Consider the following 22,016-nt stretch of genomic DNA (forward strand, 5'->3'; position numbering starts at 1 on the left):
CACTAACAGGTATCCATGCAGTCTTTCGAACATAAATAGAACTTATATAATGCAGTAAAGAATGTGTTTCTGGGGTATTAATTATATCTGACAGTCCAAGCAATCATTCATTGAAAGCTTCCTGCATCACACAAACTCAGCTGACTGCTCGATGTGTTATCTTTATTTTCTTCAGTGAACTACATAAGGCAGAGCTAACAAGTGACTATACTAGGGACATCTTACAAAAGCAAGTAACAGTTATTTTGTGCAGATCAAGAGTCGAGTCCCAGGTCTATGTTGAGGTACGATGTTTCAAAATTTTGTTACTTTACAAATATATGGGCAAATAAATGACATTGAAAACAAAACAAAGAAACACCAGCTAACTGATGGTGTGGTTCATTCAAAGCTTTAGATTGTTCAGTTAATTTGCAAGTGTGATCTCACACACAAAAAAAAGACACAGACATGATTAGTTTGTGCTGCTCATTAAGAAAAATGCAGCAAACAATTAAAAAACATACATTTTTTCATTAAAAGAGAAACACCTTAGCTCCAAGCTTGCACACAAACTGAACTGCATGAAGTATTACCAACTGCTTGCAGCAAACAGGTGCCTAACCATTCAGTATTAAGAAGACTACATGTTACCTACAAAGAGAACAATACAGAAGACTGGCCATTCTAAGCATAACAAGAGACATGACTCTTCTAGAGAACAGGAAGCATTATTACAAAATGTACTTTAGGCATCACACACACTTTATACTACTGTCAAGACTTTGCACTAAAACAAGTAATGATGAATGGCACATCAGCATCAGCATTTATAAAGCAAAAGTCCTTAAGTGGTTTGATGCTCAGTAAGCATAGAGACATGGTCCTGGTGAATTTTCACACAGAAAATAGCACATGTGGAGGCAAAGCTATTCTCGTTTTATGTTAAGAGTAATGAGTGTTGATGTCATGCTCAAGAATGTTAGCTTAAAGAAAAAAAAAACCCAACAGCAATTACATTATTTAGCAGAAGTACATAAACTTCTGACAAGCCCCTCTACCAAATAAGCTAGCAATATTGTATAAACAATTTAGGACCAGTACATTTACTAAAAAAAAAATGATAGTCTTACAGCCAAGTAGGTGGTGTAAGGGGCAGTAAATGTAAGTGATTCATCATAAAAGCCCGAGCCCAAGCCTCTCCTGCCACCTTTTACCTTCTGTGATAAAACAGTTCCACATTTCTGCTGAATACCTGCCGGTGGGTGAGTTTCCACACATTGACTTAAACAGACTTTGAACTTGTGACCTATTCCAGGTTAATGAGCCTCCTTAAAAAAAATTTTGGAGGAACTCTTTTGACCTCTAGGACCTACAGTGACAATCTTTTACAAAAAGAAATGCTTTCTACATAGGTAAGATCGATGACTACAAGAAAAATACAGAAAATATTTCACATGGATTATGACAAACTGTGGGACTTAGGTAAAATCCAACAAAAATAAATGAAAATATTGAATTTAACTGAATTTTGATATATAGAGTGCAGAATCATTTAACATGAGACTTTGAAACTGAAGAACATTGGTCCTTGACACATGTCAGTAAAACATCCAGCTGTATGGCTGCAAGGATACTGGTGAAGAAAATGCCCTTTGTATCCCTTGCTGAGCATCACATAAACAATGAAATAGGTCAGCAAATGTATAATGACAAAGGAGAAAAGACAGATACAGATGTGATAAACAAAAAGTCAGGAATGAAGCCTGTTTGAATGAGAAATATGAAAGAGGCAAGAAGAATAAGGATAAAATCAATCCCAATGTTTACTCACTTATGCTTATTTTTTGTTGGGGCATTTTGTCTGCTAGTCATCTTGTTGCAGAACTGTACTTGGATTAAGAATTTTTTCTGCACACAAGCTTTTAGTGCAAATTTGGGGGAAGATGCCCTTCACATAACTATCGTAACTATGTATGTATAAGGGAGCAAAAGAACACAAAAATGAGTTAAAAATCAGAAGCAGGAGAGGAGAGAGAGAAGGAAATGAGATGGCAACAAATATGTAAGCATAAAAACTAGAAACCACTCTGTAGGACAAAAATAGCTTACATACACATAAACCTGTAATTTACAGAACTATAAACCAGCAATCCGTACATAAATAAACTAGCAATTTGCACATCTGTCAGCAATAGGGAAACTGTAAGGAAGTATAAGAGGCTACTTGCCAATAGATAAAAGTAACAGAAAACTGTTTTTGGAGTATCATTACACTAATCATACAACTTCACATTTAGAGAAGAAAGGAAGAGCAGATCACTGTTGTTGCTGGAAGCACTCGGTTCTCAGGAATCACCACTGGCTACTTTTCCTTCCCCCTTCTCGGCCAAATATTCTTTGTATTTCTTCTCCTGTGCTTCATACAGTTTGACCAGTTTCTTTAAGGCTGATTTCTTGAGCTCAGCACCCTCTGAATCATGGGTGGGAATGCCCTGCGCACCATAAAACATTTTGTTGCATTCTACTTGTATGGAATGAAGATCACATCATTTCTTTGTGGTGTCAGTTTTGGCAATAAAAACACTGAATCAGTGACAAAAGAACACAAGGATATGCTGTGCATGGTAACTTTGTTTTCACCTTTATCGTGAAAAAATTACTTTATAGAAAGAACCAAGACATTCTAATTACAGGCCGAGTAGTTTTCTAACCCTTCAGTTGCTTCATGGGGGAAAGCATTTTTTGGTGTATTTTTGACAGTAGTACCCATCTTCTCTTCCTTGCTGACTTTCTTTCCAGAACCTTGATTAGGGTTAAATACATTTAGGGTCAGGTTACTCGTTAAACATTTTGCCTAATTCTGACATGCTGATATATACTAGTGACATTAAATTAAAAAAGTAGATGGTGAAATGCATATTCAAGATATTCCTGGAAGGTTTACAAAAAAAGTTGCCAACCTTATCATCAAATTTGGAATACTTGTCTTTCTCATTGAGGAACAGCTCCCATGGTGGTATTTTTCTTTGTGCATCTTTTGCAGCCTATCAGATTATTAAAAAAACCATTTATAAATAAAAACCTTTCTTGTCAAATCTTATTTCATCTAACAATATGCATTCAGGTGTCAGACATAGATGAAATCACACTTGTTGTGTCAGATGACTGTTAATCTTAGTGTATTAAAATTAGTGATGATATTCTTCAGATAAACTACTGAAAACTACTTTTGAAAAAGTCTTTTTTTTTCTCATATGTATATAGCAGTGCCCTAAGATCTGTTTACATAAAACCATCAAAATATCATCAATATCATCAAACCAATAAGTACTCACCTTAGCAGCCTCTTGTTCCCTCTTCTTGGCTTCTTTTAACAGTCGCTTCTCCTCCTCTTGCTGAAAACAAAAGAGACATGTATTGATCTTCATCCACAGATAAATTTACACATGTACAAAGAAGTAGACAAATGCACACATGCATCCCTACAGGATACTTGGAAATACATCATTACTATCCCTACAGTATCCAAAGTATGCAAAAAAAGTTTACAGTTTATTCTGGCCACTAGTCTCCAATTGATTTTCTCAGTCTCACCTTTCTCTTCTCTTCCTGCTCCCGCATTAGAGTCTCACTGTCCACCAGCTTGATGGCTGATGGGCGGCCTTCCACATCCTCCAGCCTTACACCAAGCTTTGGCAGAATGCTGTCTCGGACCTCATCACACAGCTTCAAAATTCCAGTTGCTGAGATTTAAACACATTTATAGGATAACAAGGTTTTTATTTCTGAGTGCCATAAATTTGATGGCGCATTTGCATTCTAAGCATAGTCTTAATAAACATACTAGTGGATGTGGTTGTGGTGTTGGTGTTTGTGTGCATAAGAGTGCCCACATGAGAATGTGCACACGACAGAGCAGGCATGAGAGTGCACACAACTACACACAGGGATGAAATATTCTTTGGAAATATGCTTCAGGCCAAAAGATGCCCTCACACCATGAGGATTCTAGCCTAAAAAAAAGACACCCGTACAATCTACCTTTCTGTTCGCGGGCAGACTGTCGCACTTGGTCACGAAATGTGGCAAAGGCTGATAGGTATGGCATCAGTGTCTCCTCCAGCTGTAAGCATACCAAGGTCAGTAACTCCTATGCACTACTTTAGATAAAGACGTAATAATGGAAATTAGTCATATATGTGAAACAAAATCACCTTGACCATAGAATTCTACACATACTACAGGCATTCTGTTTTCCTGATGGGTGACATTAGCATGGTGACCAATCAGATTTTGCTAGCATGTCGGTATGATTGAAACTATAAAACATAGAATAAAGCATTTTATGTAGAAACAAGCTCTAACTGGTTGTACTTGAGGTTGGTTATTCAATCGATAGAAAGTTTAATCCTGGGACTCTTGTGCATGCAGTCATGCATATGTCTGTGTGGGAATATATCTAAACGCATGTATGAGTGCACATATTTGTGTCTAAATGAATGCACATTTGTGCACACATGTAACGGAATGCATTAATATACACATAACTAATAAATACAATTAAAATCTATACTTACATTAATAGTCTGCCCACTGGCCTGTGGGAAGCCAATGCTGCAGTCAGTTGGGATAGCACCAAAGACCTGAAGTATCATCCAAAAAAGTGTTAGTGTTAATGATGGTTTGTTCATAAAGGCTTGTTGAAAGTTTTTATAGCACACACAAATGAGATACAATAATGACAAATGGCAATTCACGCAGACCTGGATTAATCATAAAGCAAACTAATCCAGTGTTTAAAGCACCCATGCACCATCTGGACTAATATATCAACACCTGTTACCTCACCTTTAAAAGATCCATGATATAGAGAGCAATTGTTTGAAGGAGACATCTGTTTGGACGTCGCTTGAGCTGCTGAGCTTGTGCTATGTAAGAATTTGAAGCTGTTACCAGCTCACGTACATTATCCAGGGCTGTCCTTGTGTCAATGTTGTCTGTTGACAGCCACAGAGCAAGCACCATCAATGACACATCATTGACAATTAAGATTGAACATTCATATGGCTAAACCAGATTTAATCTTCCAAAATTTCATGTCAAATTTACAGGTAAATTATTGAGTCACTATGTTTACTTTGCCACTCCTTAACCCACTATGTTTTCATAGATCTGTGGCCTTACTGCCTGGCTGCTTCTTCACACAAAAATCCTCTTTGACATGCTGTGTCATCACATGTTAATGACATCACCACACATCTGATACTCTCCCATGCATATGTTACAACTTAAGTTCTGCAATAACAGTGTCGCCTGCTGTAAGGACAAGCAACAGCACAGCAGGCAGCAAACTACTAAACTTGCTGGCATGTTTTATTTATGAAACATTAACTCACCACAGAGTGCCTCATGCACCCTCTGTCGTTTCTCTTGGTACCTGGTGAACAAAAGAAGCAATCTATATTGCCCACAGTTAAACAGAAGAGAAGTGGTAATTATATCATTATCTCTGGTGCCTGCCTGGTACCTTTTTTTTATAACACCATTTAAAATTTTTTTTCCTAAGTCTTCTGAACAATATTTATGAAAACCCAACCCTTTTCTCAGTAAATATACAAAAATACCTTGCTGTTGAAGGGCAGCAAAAAATAAGTGTTCCATGTCTAACCTCCTCTCCATTGTAAAACAAGAGAAAAAGTCTAATTGGACAAGTTTAAAATGTACAAATTAAAAAAGGAAAACAGCCTCCACCCTCTTCCTAAAAATTTGCCATCTACTGCAAAATCCACACTTCTGTCACTCAGCTGGCCTGCTACTCAGCAAATAAAAACAGAAGACAACAAAAACAGAACAGTTCAAATTACAGTTGTCTGACATGAATATTTGATTTGAGAACGTGAGAAGCCAAGACAATGCATACTTGTTATTCAGAGTCATCTCCTCCTGATTCCATTTGTCCCAAGCCTGAACCCCTGTGGAAGGGGTTGTGCGTAGAAGATCTTTAATTGTAAGAAAAAATTCCTGCAGAGAAAAACAGTCATAAGACTTTATAACAGCATCAAGTGCAAAGAAAGAAAAAACATGTTTAAGTCAAAATAATAAATCTAGTAAATATTTGTTGTATTTATAAGCTGTGTTTCTTCACTTAAATCTACACTTCTGCTAAACTACAAAGCTCACTGTCAGTTAGGGAATTTGCGATCAAAGTAAGGTTTTAATTATTATTAACTACTTTACTATTATTTTGCTAACACAGCTCTGATGGACTTTTTTAAAGCTGCTCTTGTGTGACAGGTTCAGACAGGTGTTATGAGAGTAGCAGATGATAAAAACTGAAGGCAAAAGTTGACAGAAGCTTAGATCGGAAATTCGGAATGCAGGCTGTCAATGTGTAATTGTGAAAGTCCTGAATCATTCTTGTCCTCTCTGGCACAAAGGGCAGTAACTAACTTTCTTATTCTGCCCTGAACAGGGTCCATCTACAGTAATGACACAAAACTGTGAAATTCTACTCAACTGACAAACTTGTATTCATGGCTTCCCATTGCATAACAACATGCATAAATCACATTAGAGATTCAAATCAAATAAAGAATATTTTGCAAGGCAGGAAGGGGTGAAAGCATAGTATCTAAAGTGTGAAACCTTAACAGATTTTAGGTCCTAGGTCCTCTGGAATAAGATATTTTGTCACTAAACAGATATATAAAAGAATATATAGTCATTATTTGTCATCCAATTTGAATGACAAACATTTGTAAAACATAAAATAATGACAATTATAAATAGATGTTTGCATACATTTAGCTATATATATCTATCTACTGTCTGAAATAAATATTTCACATCTACAGAATGCTAAGTTCTTCTATATGGCTTACATTAATAAAATTATTTACATCTTTAGCATGTTACATACCTCATTAATATATATTTGGTCCAATTCTAAACATCAGATCTTCAAAACTCCAAATGTTGATTCCATTAAATCAAGTCTTGCCCTCCCCTCCTTTGCCCCCATTTCTCATCCTGACTGTCTAAGCATAAACTTACTTTGATTGTTTTCTCGTACTCCAGAGCTATCTCCATGGTCTTGTCGCTGTAGTCCAGTGTGTCTTTCCAGGCGTGCAGCAAGAAGAGCAGGCGGATCTGGCGTGCTGAATATTTTTGCAGAGCTTCCTTGATGGTGATGAAGTTTTTCAGAGATTTGGACATCTTGCAACCATCTATAGTCAGGTGGCCGGTGTGCAAGAAGTAGCGCACCCAGTGGTCATTTTCATAGAATGCCTTTTAAAAAAAGATGTACAATTAAAAATAAAGGAATACTCCAATGCACAAGGGTCAGGAAAAAATCAAATAGCATTCCAGTAATTTTTAATAGTAATCTGTTAAAAAAAAAAACCAAGAACATTATTATAAAGGATATCAACATGTTTCCAGTACATGCTCAAACATACCAAAAAAAAGGGAGGCAATAAAACAAATTGATGCCAAAGTAAGAGATAATGGTTTACCTCCCTTATTATCTTGCAGCGCCTCCCCTATAAAAGCCATGAACGTTTAATATCGCATTCCACCATCTCAGCAATCACGACACTGTGTTCCTGAGTATTAGGGAGTACACATTCTAATGTGATTCAATGATAATCTACAGGTCATTTAATCACATTCACTTTCCAGTTGGTTGCACACCACCACGAACATGTTTAGTTCAACCTGAGCTTGTGGGGGAGAAGGGAAAAAAAGTGACTTCTGCTTTTGACAACTGCCTGAATAATGTCTCAAAAGGTCACTCCTCTCCCCAACCTTGACCAGTAGAATTCGATACAAGATCAATAAGCGAGAGCAGTGCAGCTGTTCCCGATTTCCGATCTCCCACACACCCCTGGTGGCTGCCATGAAATGGTGCTTTTGAGCTGCAGCTACTGTATGGCGATCTGCTTACAATGTTTTTCATCAGTTCTCCCCCTTTCTCCTAGACCTTTGAAGCCCTCTGTGAGTTGCCAAATGTCAAGCTTGTCCATTTTTGGACATTATCGTCCCATCTCTTTCTCTGTCTTCCTCTTCTTATTCTGAGCCGTGCTTTCTGGTAGGCCCACAGATTGTGTGATATGGCTGTGCCATTCCACTTTTCATTTTTTTCTATTTTTGCTTTTAAGTAAGGAAAATCCGTTTGCAGCAGAATCTTGTGATTTAAGAAGTTTCATAAAAAGTCTTGCAAGTAGCGAAATCCTTTCTTCAACGGCCCAAGATAGTTTTGTGGGCAAAAACGGGAAGATCTGGATGTCTGAGAACATACCAAATCTGTGAGTTGAATAAAAGGAGCTAACACCAATCAGACAGTCAGAAATATGGACTGAGAGGAAATAATAATTCATTAAACTGGGGATGCCTTCAGTGCACAAGGATGGAGTAGCAGATGGAGTAGTCTCACTAGCACATGATAAATCACGAGCTTAGCACATTATGAATCGAAGAATATATTTTTTTTTCAAGTTTGACATGTATACGATTTCAGGTTGCACATCTACAGTTTTTAAGTGTATGAGATTAGGTTTGCTAGTTTTATGTGCATTGTACGAGAGAGTGTGTGTGCTTGTCAAGTTGTGTGTGTACTTTTTTTCACATTGCTCATTGTGCCATTTTGTACATTTCATTTCCATAGAACACCCTCACTTATTCTCTTCGCTGCTACTCACTTCTGCCTGAGCCAGCTCATTGTCATGATGGGGGAACTTCAAATCGAAACCTCCAGAGTGAATGTCCATTGATTCTCCAAGTATACAGCTGGCCATAGCTGAACACTCAATGTGCCAGCCTGGGCGTCCCTGTAGCAAAGGTTAACAGCATCAGCAAAAACAAAACAAAACAAAGCAAAAACCTTGAATTAAAAAAGACATAACTAAATCCTGCTTTTTGTGTAATGTTTGTGTTCATAGTTTACTACCAAGAGAAGCTGCATCAAAGAACATGCAACATAAAGGCATAAAAGTGACCATTATAGGCAGAGTGACATTTTGAAAATGAGTAAAACTTGCTTATCAGGTTTATGGAGACACATCAACCAAAAAGGAAAAAAAAACTTAAAGTTGTTTGCTAGGCACTCTTTGTGCTGCAGACCCAAATGAAAGTCATCACAGCAGAATGTAAAAAAAAAATGTCTTTATTAAAAGAATCCTTTACAGAGATGAAAGCTCACCATGAAAATATGATGTCCAGCATCACAAAGCACATAATCACTCTCTCTCTTTCACACACACACCCACCCCTGCCCACCCAAAAGAAAAAGCAGTAGAGTAATGAGCAAGAGGGTGAAGAAAACTACATTCATTCACCTTGCCCCAGGGGGAGTCCCAGGACGGCTCGCCTGGCTTGGAGGCTTTCCACAGAGCAAAGTCATTGGGACTGCGTTTCTCATTCAGCCGCTCCTCTGAGACGCTCAGCTCACCTGCCCACAAACAAGCAGCAGTGTGGCCAGACAAGAAGGCACCACATATTTACACCTGCTATGGAGCCCTGTGGAGGACAGATAATGGGTGTGTATTCTGCATTTCCTAGGCTATCAAAGCCATCCAACTGTTTTTGGAACCATGCATGTGCAGGAGGGAGGCTTGCACAGGAAGGTTTAAAGTGGCAAGAATAAGGGATGCAAATGATAAATAAAGTATTGGCTGTGAGGAGAACACATAAAAATGTGGGTATTAACACAAAAGTCCATCGCATAAATATGAGTAAAAGAAAAGCGGACGCACAGATAGGATGGGAATCTAGTATCAAAGAGGAAACGATGGGCACAAGGCAGCTGTTTAAAGACACCATAAACATTACAGCTGTCAGGTCAAGAAAAACCTCAACCATAATGATGTCCTTTGTACTAGGTTTTAACACTGTTAATAACCAACTTCTTGTCAAAGCCAGCTCTTCACACAAACATAATTGTATGCAGTAATTTCATCTCACATGGGGGGAAACATTTCACATAAAATACTATTCTTGCTGGCCAGATATATCAAAAGTGATTGTAAAATCTTGCATTGGTATAGAGCAGACCTGGGCAAAGGCCGGCCCGCGGGCCGGATCCGGCCCGCCTCCTGTCTCTGACCGGCCCGCCCGCTGGCCCGCCTGCCAGTATATATACTATATATACAGTACTGGGTAAAACTGAGTTAACTATATTAGTCCGGCCCTCTAAAACCATCCCAATTTCTCATGCGGCCCCTTGGGAAAATTAATTGCCCACCCCTGGTATAGAGGGTAGTATGAACACCATCCTTATCTCTTAACAAACCCTTCAGGGGAAAAAATAATTGCAGAAATATTAATTATAATTTACTTAAGTATAAATGTATGTGCATATGTATATGATGTGAGTGGTGTATAGAACACGTGCAAAACAAAAAACACCAAAAAAAAACCAAAAAAAACCAAGAGCTCTAGCATCAAAAGTAATCCGGATATTGATAAGATATATATATTAGCATCTTTCTAAAGCTTCTTGCTGCTAGTGTCCATAATACAGCCACATGACAGTCAATATACCAATGCATGCCTGTTAGTGAAGGCTAACCCATCTTAAAAATAAAATCAAAGGGGAATTTAGCAGGACATAGTGATATCATGAGTTAACTCCTCACAAAAATGTTTCGTGAGTTTGAATTGTTTGTAACTTTTACTGAAATGCACATATGCATAGACTCGAATTCTTATTGTTATAAGCACTGACATCTGTAGCCAATGCAGAGTTTGAACTAGGTATTGATGAGGCCTTGGCCAATCAGTAAGCCTACTTTTGTGATGTACAGGAAAATAAGGTTGTGACTTTCTTCCTAAGCCATGGTGACAGTGTGTATATATTTCACATGAAAGTTTTTTTTTTGCTCAGATTTTTTGAATTAATAATCTATAATAAACCTATCCCTGTATTTTACAAAATAATTTTTCACTTCTGTTAGCCTTAAACATCTTAATCACTTGAAGCGACCTGTGTACCTAAAAACTATTTAAACTGTGAATTACCCTCGATACTTCCTCCTCAGAAAAACAGAATCACTGAACAAGGTCAGGCATTGAATGCTCACTAGAATCATATGTTACCATTAATATACCTTGATCCATTATGATTGTCAGAAACCACTGCTCACTGAACAATGTTGAACAATCAAACTCTCTTGTCAGTATTTAGTCACTTACCTTCTCCCTCAGAAAGCGCCTTTTTGTCTCCATATGCCTCAGGTACTAGCTTGGCATAATGATGGCTTTCGCTACAGTCAAAGGCAGCTGTATCAAAGTACACAGAACCTTGGGCCTCATATCTGCAAGATTGATAAGTATGAGTTGAGAATGATTCATAATGATAAATCATGGTGGCATTTTAATTAGTGAAAACTGCTACTGTGAATTAAGAAACCACTTTGAAGCTAACATGGGCCAAACATGTCTGATTATCATTGCGCTAATATTTGTCTCTCCACCCACAGATGCTCTCTACTAGCTGAAACATAATGGCCACACATCGATCTTCCACCTGAGGACTGGACACGACGGTCTCAACAGCCATCTCGAGAGGATCAGCATAAGACCTCAGCCCTGAGCAAACATGAGACACGAACCAAACACCTTCGAACTTCCAGTCGTCCTATCCACTACCAAAAAGTGAGACAACAAATCTGGCCCATCAACTCCCCCACCATCACACCCCCAGGCATCAAACTCAGGGGGACTGCTGCTGACCTACACTGGTTGTCCTGTGAGTAATCGCTGAAAATAGCAATGACAATCTTGACAGACATCAAGCATTTTAGAAATTTTAATTTCTTTTTCCTTCATGATGGTAAGTCCTCTCAAGTAAATACTAAATGCTTCCTTTAGAAGATCATCATAGCATAATTCTTAAATCGAGTTTGTAGTAGTTATCTTCTTCATCATCAAATCAAACCAACTTATCCTCAAGTAAGAGCGTTTTATTGTCTCGCGCAGTGGTGACATCTGTAATAACGATGGTGTATGTGGGCGCCTGCGAGTGTACTTAAGTACTTTTTATAATTTAAACCAGAAAAAGTTGTTGGATGGTCTAAAAGTGTAATAATTGATACCACTTTATTTATTTCTTTTTGCATGGATTGCATGCCTGATCCTATTTGTAGAGCTGCTACACAGTTGCATCAACAGCTCTTCCCATCTGATGCAAACCAAAATCATATTACTCAATGAAATTGAACAAATGTGAGCTTAATCTTTTTAACAGCGATGATATCATGCCAGTTGGACATTATATCCTCAGATATAGCCCTGTGAGTGTATCTGTCTGTGGGTTGTCATGGAAACATTAGCAGAGGGCAAGTGGTCGCTATCGGATATTGCTGTGAGCGGTTCAGATCGCGACCTCTCTGGAAATATCTCTCGATCACAAGAAAAAAATAAAGTTCGACCCCTTCCACTCACAGCACACTCCACGTCCATCCCTCCCCTCAAAAATATATAAAAACTCAAATAAAATAAAAATAAAATAAAGACAATAATTTAATGTACGTTTGATAAAACAGAATAAATATGTTAGAGGAACTTGCTGGATGTTTCACTGGCAATGGATGGCGAGTTAATGGGGACACAAGAGAAATCAGAAAAAGCGGTTCAGGATTTGGATACAGGGGCGAAAGAAAAATATTTGATTTGCTCTCTAGGTTGTCGAAAAGAACTGGTTCTGGGAGACAGCCTTGTAGACATGGCGATAAGAGTAAGAAACTAAAACTTCTTTCCAAATCAAATCAAGAGACGTTAACATAAATTGCTTCCCTTCGATTCTGTGTCGGTGAGCTGATGCGTGTGTACGTGTGTCTGTGTGTGTGTGTGTGAGAGAGAGAAGAAGAGTGTGTGTGTGAGAGAGAGAGAGAGTTTGTGTGATGAAAGGGTCTGCTCCTTCGTGGACTCAAGTGAGAAAAGCGCCGATGGGCAAAATGGATTAAGAGCGGTGTAGTACCCGCATGAACAAAATAAAATAATAATAAAAGAAAAAAAGAATCAAAAGCTGTTGCGTGAAAAGACACTGATAGGCGCAAACTATTTCACCCCAGAAACTCTCACTTACTAAGAAACTGCCAATCAGCCTGGCCCATTGTTCGCCTCCAAATAAAACTAATTTCTTGATGATGGCCTGGCTCTCTCACGCGCGCGGCAGTTGACGCACTGGTCAAGCAGCGTGCGGCTCTCTCCCTTTCCCTCCCGGCTGGGATCAATCTCTTACCCCTATTGCCACGGCCCCTTTCATCTTTCGCCAGTCCTTTTGATGCCAAACCCGCCACAGACGCCTGACAAAGAAACCACCCATATTAGGCTAACCAGAAATGAGACGTTTGTGCCTGTGCATCTCATTAACCACATTCACTGCTGCCTCCCACTGCACGGCCGCCAACCCAAAGGTGCCGGCGGCACCCTAGTTTTGATCTGCGATTCCAGCCCTGAAGAAGGTGGGAAAACGAAATTAAGGCGATAGACACATGCAAATACAAACAGTGAGGCAATCCGAGGGCAGGCAATGCAAAGAAGAGAGCTGTTTATTTGTTATTTCTGCTTCTGAGATCAAATTAGCAAAGACTGGTTGGATCCACACCACCAAACACTGAGTACAAACGAGCAAAGTGTAGGTCTGGGTTTGTAGGAATAACTACAAGATGTGTGGCTCCTACCTCTCCACACCCTCTGGGTCCGGAGGTCGACTATGGGTGGTCTGTGGTCGCCAATATTAGTTCTCTTCTGTTTTACTAGGCTGGCAACTGTCGGACACGCCGGCACCGATGGAGGAGACTTTGTGGTTCTCAGGCTTACACTAAAGATCAATGGACCTCCACCAGCGAGACCAGAATGAGTACACTTATAGTACGCTTGCAGAACTCAGAAATAAATCACCCAAAGGTAATTTACTTGCCCTTTGTCCTGTTTTGTTACTCGGAAATATCAGAAAGTTTGACAAACTTGTTATTTATGCCCTGAACTATTCGCCCATTACTAGATGTTTACTTCTGCCCATACAGTTCTATACTGTGGTTTTACACTCAAATATTCGTCTCCCTTTAACAAGATTTATTTGGTGTGGTAATCGAAGTTGCACGGAATAATACAGAAATATATCTACACTGTCTGGCTGGCAGTTGTTTCCAGTCTGCAAATGGTTTATGCCTGGGTGGGCTTCCTGCTTTTCAAGTATGATGTTTGGAGTGAGTTTTATGTAGTACATCAAGCAGGGGTATGTTGACTATGTAATCTTCCTTGACAAATAGCAACACAATCCTTACACTTGTAGAAAATTATGTTTGGGTTGGTGATGTAAGGGTGGAGATGTTTACATGGGAGGAGTGATGTGAAGGGGAGGCAAGCCATATTTCTAAACAACACAATCTTTAAGGTTCATGAGAGACACTGAAGGTATGAGTCACAGAGTCAGCCACAAATATACAATTGTCTGACAATGTGTGCACATGCCAGTGTCAGTGCATATATATATATGCAAGTGAAGCCATGAAAAGAGGATATCAAAACATAGGTTAGGGTTAGCACTCTCAGCAGCACTGTGGCAGTTGGTACTACAGTATGTGGATGACACAATGCTTCACAACCTGGTGTGTGTGTGGGCTACCAGCAGGCGGGCAGCCTGACACTCTAACTGCCTGAAAGCCCTCCACACACTTGACAGCCTTTGCAAACAGCTTAGCCTGCTGTTCAGCCAGAGAGAACATTGTGCTGGGCATTTCAGCAATCAAACAATATTTCCACTCAATTTCAGATCTCTGCCTGGCCCCAACAATAGCCATTCAAAGTGTGGAAAGGCTCTGCCTTCCCAGTTACTCCAGCAGCTAGTGTGTTAGGTGAAGCTTTCAGAGCACTCTTCAGTCTTGACTTTTTGTGGGGATTAACACCTGCCAGGTGTAAGTCCCATGGTGAACACTAAGATATAAGACGGTTAGCAAAAGTGTATTCAAACACTGGCAAGCAGCATGCGTGTGTGCGTACATGACAGTGAGAGAGAGAGAGCGAGTGAGAACAAGCAAGAGAGAGAGAGAGAGAGCGTGTGTGTGTGAGAGAGAGGAAGGGAACAGCAAGAAATATCATGTGTGAGGGAGAGAGAAAGAGCAAGAGAGAGAGAGGGTGGTGTATGCAAACAGCTTGTGTATGAGAAAAAAGCAAAAGACAGTGTGTGTGCGCGTGTGTGTGTGTATCAGTGTGTGCGCACGTGCGATCAAGTGTAAGTAAACGCCCACCCCCACCCTACAGCTGGCACAGCTCCAAAACGCTATCTCCCCCATGTTTTCTCTGCTGAGTTACATCTTCCAGAGCTTCTTGTACTGATAGGCAAGAAAAACAAGAGAAAGGTGACGAACCGCCATAAAATATTGAGACTTCGCAAGAAATGCGAGAACACTCATAAAGGAAAAAAGGAGAGTGGGAGAAACAGAAGTGATACGCTGCCTCTGATTTCTGAGTTGTTGTTGTTGTTACCTTCTTTGCGATCGGTGGTGATAGCAAGTATGTCTGTTAGCAAAGTGTGGGACATAGCACCACTCGTGCTGATTCGTGTACTGCTGAGATGAAAGAGCAACTCAAGTGGCTGTAAAACATCGGTTTATCATGCGGCCACAGGCCTGATGGAGAGAGAAAAGCAACAGAAAGGGAGCTTCTCCCCCAGCCTTCATAAAAAAAGCATTTCCACAACAACACGACATTCCTGCTCGGGTACATTCAGAAGTCACACTCAGGAGGCTGCACGGTGAAGCTTGGTGGAGGGTCGCGGACATCAAGTTGGGTGGCTTGTGACCCCCTACAAAACTTCCAATAGCAGGCCACTCTCACAATACTCAATCCTGAATGACAGGGACATAAAGGAAATTATCGGCACACAAACAGAGATAAAAACACTTGCCCGTAGCCGTTTGCAATGATTTTTTGGACGTAGGCAATCACTTCTGGGATGTATTCACTCACACGTGTTAAGACATCTGCCGGCAGGACCTGGAAATGAGGTGAGACTGTTTAAAATGAAATCCATGTCAGAGAAGATTTCTAATCTGAACTGTAGTGTGCATGTAACTTGATGAATTCCAAACAAGATTTAACTAGAAACTAGGTAACTATGAACACGTGGGTAGTCATGTGACCTTTGGTCACGCCACTTTAACACAACGGTCAGAATTATTTGTTTCTATTGAGTTAATAGACAAGATTATACATACAATATTTTTTAAGATGAAAGGGGAGTAAGAATAGCAAGGAAATAAATAACAGTTACTATCAGCACACAGAAAATGCGTGCAGAACACATAAAAATTAATTCTAGCAACAAGAATAAACAGTAAATAATACTTTGAAATATCAAATAATAAATGACAATGAATCAATGAATCTACCATCTTGCGTTTATTTTAAATAGTTAATGTTTAGAAAGTTCGAAATATAGATACATAAAATATGAGAAATATTTTGATTTTCCGCAGCTAAAATATTACAAAACGAAAATGCAACCAAACTAATTTTATTCAATCTAAATACACAATGTGTGTGTGAGAGAGAGAGAGATTTTGTGGTATGAGGATCTGACACACACACACACAGATGTATATATAACATATATACAATACCAAAACGATGACTTTTATGTGATGTTTTCTCTTGTCTCGGCGTCTCGTTCCTTGTCAGTGCCACTGCTCACTTTAATGTCACTGGCATAGGTTGTGCCCTTTAAGTGAAACTAGAGAACTGTGATGTGGGTGTTTGGTGTGTCCAAACTAGGAGACAACCCGCACTTCACCCCCCTCCTCGCACAAGGTACCCTCACCCCACTAGCTTCTGACGAGGGTACACCAAGGGAAAGAGGGGCACAAACATGATTTGTTGAGTTGACATCTGAAGATGTGAATCACGACGACGCACCATCATCTACTATAGTAGATAGCATATAGGCGGCCCTTACATTGTATACACTACCTCCCGGTAGTTATGATGCGGGAGTAAGTCCTTACCCCGGGGCAAAATGGGGAACCCAGGAAAAGTGTTGTTTTCATCATTGCGGCGCCCAGACCCGCGGATGTTACTTCGTGGTTGTCTAACCCCAGGGCATCTCTGCAAAGACTTACCCTCGCTCATAACTACGGTTTCTGAAGGAACTGGTTGAGGCTAATCCAAGGAAGACCTGCGCGGATTTAGCAGAAAAGCTTGGTGTTTGGTAAATACTGTAAATACTGTCTAGTCAACAGCAGGCAATGAGGACAATACAACTCCAAACTATTGGTGCCCTCCAAGAGGAGCACATGCCTTTAGGTGTTTTCTTCACTGCTGTTGCAAAATAATAATATTATTATTTTAAAAAAACATGTCTGGACTGGAGTATCACTTGACAGTACCTGAACAAAGATGAACCCGCCAAAATACCACCAACCTGAAGAGTATGGTTGTCAAATGACAAAGTTGTGGTAAGCTTCGGGTTTAATCCATAAATCGAAAACAGCTTTTTGTTAAGATTCGGTGCAACGATTATATTGGATTATGAACTGGAAGTTCGATGGAAACTCCAATCACTCTATCAGAAAAGGTCACGCCCTTTTACAAGACAATGCCTGACCGGTAGCTTGACCTTTCGGAAACAAGAATGTCACAGCTAAGTATTAAAGTCTCATCTATTATGTACCCACAACCTTCGCATTACACTGCTTCCGCTCTGTGGATGATGACAATGAAGAAGAAGGAGGAGAAGAGGAACAAGAAGAAAAAAAGAAGAAGAATGCTTTTGAAAACAAGGAGGACCGTCACTCATTCCTCCAAACTTTAAATCAGTTCGTAGAGATGTTAATGTTCAGCCACGTGGTGTAAATACCATCGCTTCACGTTGGTATAATGTTAAGTATACTGGTGTTTACATTTACAATAAGAATGTTGACTCCCAGCAGTTATGTTCTTTGAAAGTTGATACTTAAAACCCGCGGAACCACTCATGTCGATCCAAAATGTCGCGAAACACTTATTCTGTTTCTCCGACATACATGTTGCTTCCTCCGACTAGCAGGCTGCTTCAGTCTTTGAATCTGAGCTTGGACTACCCTGTCATCTCATTGAAAACCTCTTCTTTTGTCATCGTTAGACACCTCCAATCTATCTGGGCCCTAGGTTCCCTTTTCTGACTAATTTTATTTGTCTTTGCCTAGATTTAAAAAAAAACTCTTCCATCTCTCCCTCAGTCTTTGCTTTCACATTCCTTAACAGCCATCACAGAAAGTTCTCTGCAGGACAGTGAATTTTTTTCTTATGCAAAAATAATCGTCCGTGGCCTAAAAATGATTAGGTTTTAATTATAAGCGAGAAGAGTCGGGGTGACTGCTATACAAAATTTATCTACACTTTCAGCCACAGAGCCTGATCGATGGCAATTTTTGGCCGGCCGCTGCGATGAGCAAGTAAATCTTCATGCGCCACATGCATATTTTATCGGAAACACTTGAATCATCAAAGGTTTAAGCTTCCGCGAGGGTGTCGTTCAAAAACATCGCAGACACAAAATGCAATGAGAAAGTATGGAAATGAGTGACCCCTCTGTCAAGCTACCCCTTAGCTCGCTGACCAATCAGGTTAGGGCACAACATATCACTCCATTCTCCCTCGTCCAATCAAAACGCTCCATATATGATTTTCAAAAAAAAAAAAAAAAGTCCTGTGGCAGTTCTCGCACCTTCTGAACTAAGAAATCCGCCATGTAATTGGAGAAAAAAATTGTGTCCTTTTATCTGGTGTCAACGAGCACACGGTGTCAAACCCTTGCAAATTTCCAACTTCCCAGCATGAAGCAGAAGTGACAGGCAGTGAGGAGGAGGTCTGTGGATGCCAGACACATTGACCAATGGCTGCAGATTGAAATTATGACTTCCACGGTGGGTAGCCATGCGATGTCTCTTACTCTGAACCCGAGAACTCCTCGCTGCACTCCTCCTTCAGCCACTCTGACGGTACCCCCACATTTTCCTTCATCTCCTCATTTGCATAACAACCTAAGAGCTAGAATAAAAAGACATTTTTTAAAAATATTTCTATCTGCTTTGCCTCTTCTTTTTTTGAACCGCCCTTTAATTAACTGTCATGTCTGAAGGCTCTGCGAAATATGTTTTCTAATATTTTAGTGTCAGATTTTTACACCCAGAAAAATCGCAATAAGATTCTCTATTTACAGAGTTTATCCTGTCGGAAGTTATTTCAAGGTTTGTAATTAAGTCTCCCACTCATTTATTATTTACACTAAATTATTTTTTCTTTTTTACTTTGTTCTTGTGATCTGCTGAGAATTCCTTATGACATAAATACTTTTGTCTTCTGCATTTAGGGCTTCTGATTTCAGATTAGGTATCAGTTTTGTCCGTACAGTGCAAATTACTTATTTTCTTTAAACTGTCCTCGCATTCCTCCTAGTCCCATTTGGTTACTAATGATCCCAAAATAATGTCAGAACCGATGTTTTTATGAAGGAACCACCTCGAAATTAAAAGTTGTTTGGTATAGTTAGACCTGTATTATAATCATAATCTGCTCCGTGTTTCTGAACTATGCCGTGCATTTTGACAGTATGTGTGGTAATAATATTCTGAAGTCCAAATGAGTGTCTCTATTAGATATATAATTCCAAAATATTTTTTATTGTTTTACTGTTGTATCTGCCAGTTTAAAACAGTAATTGCACATTTGTTTAATATTATAGCGCAACAGACAAGTGTGGCTATTCTGTTGCTACAGAAAGTCATCTCCCAGTCACTGTTTGTATTCTCCTATGGCATCATACATTAATCCCAGTCAAGGCATCTCAGCTCGCCTTTTAAGCACAGCTGCTCATGTTGCCTCTTGCTAAGTGCCAATAGACAGATAAGTGGTAATATATCAAATACATCAAGTGCAAGATACGAAGCTCCAGGGGAAAAAACTAACAAACAAGCAACACACACAGATAGCCTCGCCCTGGAACTGGAACCAGACCCACGTCTTCGCTGTCTTCTGACAAAAATTCTCCTGTTGGCATGTGTGAGGCATTGGCTTTAGCTCATCTATCTTGGCACTTATTTTATTTCTTGCGGGCTTGAAGTTGAGAGAAAATATAAGATGCCTGTGGCCTAGATGTTTCAAACTGAAATATTTCGTGAAATCTGCACAGAGGGCTTCTGTCAAATGTCGGAGTTTTGTTTATTGTCTTCAGTAGGGTTTCTCTCAGCTGATCTTAAATTACTGCAGCTAACACGCGCGTCTCCCACAACTATCGAGTGCATTTAACAAGCCAAAACAAACAAACAAACAAACAAACAAACAAACAAACAAAAACAAACAAACAAACAAACAACCAACCAACCAACCGAACGGAAAAGAACGGAATCTTCATTAACAAACGGCGACAGTTTTCATATCAGTAGCCATGATTTCACCAGCGTCTAAGACACTAGAAGCAAACCTTCCTCTGGGTGTTTGGGGCACAGGAGAGAGGATGTAGGGAGGGATGAGAATAATGAAGCCTACCTGAAGCGCCTCCATGTCCTTGTGAAACTCCTCCTCAAAACGCCGAGGCAGCTCAGAGAAAATAGCATTGTCAGTGACTGAGGACCCCATCTCCTTGTCCAACCAGCCGGCCAGGACATCTCGCCCTGCATCCAGCAGCACCTGCACACAGACGCCACACTGTCAACAGTTGTTGTGCATCACTTTGTCTCGCGAGCGCATTAATAAATAGTATTTAAAAAATATCACAGGTTAAAACAAAAAGCAAACAAAAAGACACAAATCATTACATGCCTGTGTTTCTCCTCTCATTCACAAGATAAACAAACAAATAAACAAAAAAGCTGGAACTCAACGAATGTAAAGCTCTGGAAGCGAGATGAATTATAAGCAATGTACAATCAAAACACTTGGACGTAGTTCAAAGCTGTAGATGAAAGGTTGTGGTGCCAGGAACTTTATAATCTTGAGAAATAAGAAGCAAATGTACACAAATCAAGTCTATCCATCGTAAACAGTGCTTGTGGTGGCTTACACACACCGGGATTTTTATGGTCAATGCCTAAATCTGATAATGATAATCGCAAGTTTTAAGATTCAGAGGAATTATAAAATTCGTAGGAATCGTAGGAATTATAAAAACTTTTTTTACGAGTCAATGTTTCTGCAGCCAATTCAACATGAAAAAAATAAAAACAAATATTTTATAGGGAACAAATAATTAATGCTGTCACCGGAAATCCGAAGATCAACACAATATACCTTAACGAGAAAGGAGACATCCCCGCTTCTTTAACAACAAAAACCTCCCGGCCCAAATGGCGGTAAAAGTGCTAAACTGTCATCCCACTGGGATTATCTGTATTATCACACAACAGCTTGTTATAAAAGGTCGACAATAACAAGATAACGGTCTTTTTCAGAAAGCAAAACCGTTATAATGAGCTTAGAGCACACGACAAACGGGCGCGCACACACACACACACAGACACACGGACAGAAAGAAGTAAGGAAGTAAAATAAAAAGAAATTCTTAAACACACATTTTTACACACATACTTAGTAGCAAACACAAACCTATCGCTTTAATAATAATTATTATTATTCTAATGTAGTGCAAGTGGCGTCGGTAATTACAGGAACAAGCCGAAGTATTACAGGAGGAGAAAATACAAGAAAGATAAATAAGGTGTTTATAATACAGTATAAGAAAATCTTAAGTGTGTGGTGAGAACAAATTAATGGCAATCAACAAACACTACTTGCAAAAAAAAGTAATAATAATAATAAAAAATAAAATAAAAAGAAGAAGAAAGGAAAGACAGAATGAAAGAACGAGAACGAAAAAATATAAATAAAATAAACTGAAACTGGAAAAAGTGAAAGAAAGAAGAGTATTTTTTCCGTCTGCCCTGCACTCTCCGTGTCAAAATGCGGAATGGAAGATGACAAAAGAAGCGACTGACTCCACAACCTTGATGATTATGATGGGGCTGATAAAGATGAATATCTTGGACAAGAAGCAATTG

At 39.5% G+C, this 22,016-nt stretch overlaps 1 protein-coding gene across 2 annotated transcripts in view; it reads right to left on the minus strand.

Moving 5' to 3' along the window:
• The window catches only part of LOC112558643 (cysteine--tRNA ligase, cytoplasmic-like), a 244,072-nt gene that overhangs the window by 33,011 nt on the left and 189,045 nt on the right, over positions 1–22,016 (minus strand). The window contains exons 7-21 of one of the 2 annotated variants that reach the window (XR_003098202.1): positions 20,509–20,649; positions 15,893–15,981; positions 11,173–11,294; positions 9,318–9,430; positions 8,682–8,810; positions 7,036–7,269; positions 5,903–6,003; positions 5,379–5,419; positions 4,831–4,979; positions 4,560–4,625; positions 4,024–4,105; positions 3,577–3,725; positions 3,318–3,377; positions 2,943–3,026; positions 1,289–2,474 (exon numbers count right to left, since the gene is read on the minus strand). Coding sequence is in view for 1 of the 2 variants with exons in the window: in XM_025229214.1 (XP_025084999.1) it covers positions 2,328–2,474; positions 2,943–3,026; positions 3,318–3,377; positions 3,577–3,725; positions 4,024–4,105; positions 4,560–4,625; positions 4,831–4,979; positions 5,379–5,419; positions 5,903–6,003; positions 7,036–7,269; positions 8,682–8,810; positions 9,318–9,430; positions 11,173–11,294; positions 15,893–15,981; positions 20,509–20,649 (1,707 nt within the window). In the remaining variant the exon portion in view is untranslated. Of the gene's footprint in view, positions 1–141; positions 2,475–2,942; positions 3,027–3,317; positions 3,378–3,576; positions 3,726–4,023; positions 4,106–4,559; positions 4,626–4,830; positions 4,980–5,378; positions 5,420–5,902; positions 6,004–7,035; positions 7,270–8,681; positions 8,811–9,317; positions 9,431–11,172; positions 11,295–15,892; positions 15,982–20,508; positions 20,650–22,016 lie in introns of those variants that run through there. The other variant, XM_025229214.1, reaches the window with a different exon arrangement.

This window comes from Pomacea canaliculata, linkage group LG3 (genome assembly GCF_003073045.1).
Source record: "Pomacea canaliculata isolate SZHN2017 linkage group LG3, ASM307304v1, whole genome shotgun sequence".
NCBI lineage: Eukaryota > Metazoa > Mollusca > Gastropoda > Architaenioglossa > Ampullariidae > Pomacea > Pomacea canaliculata.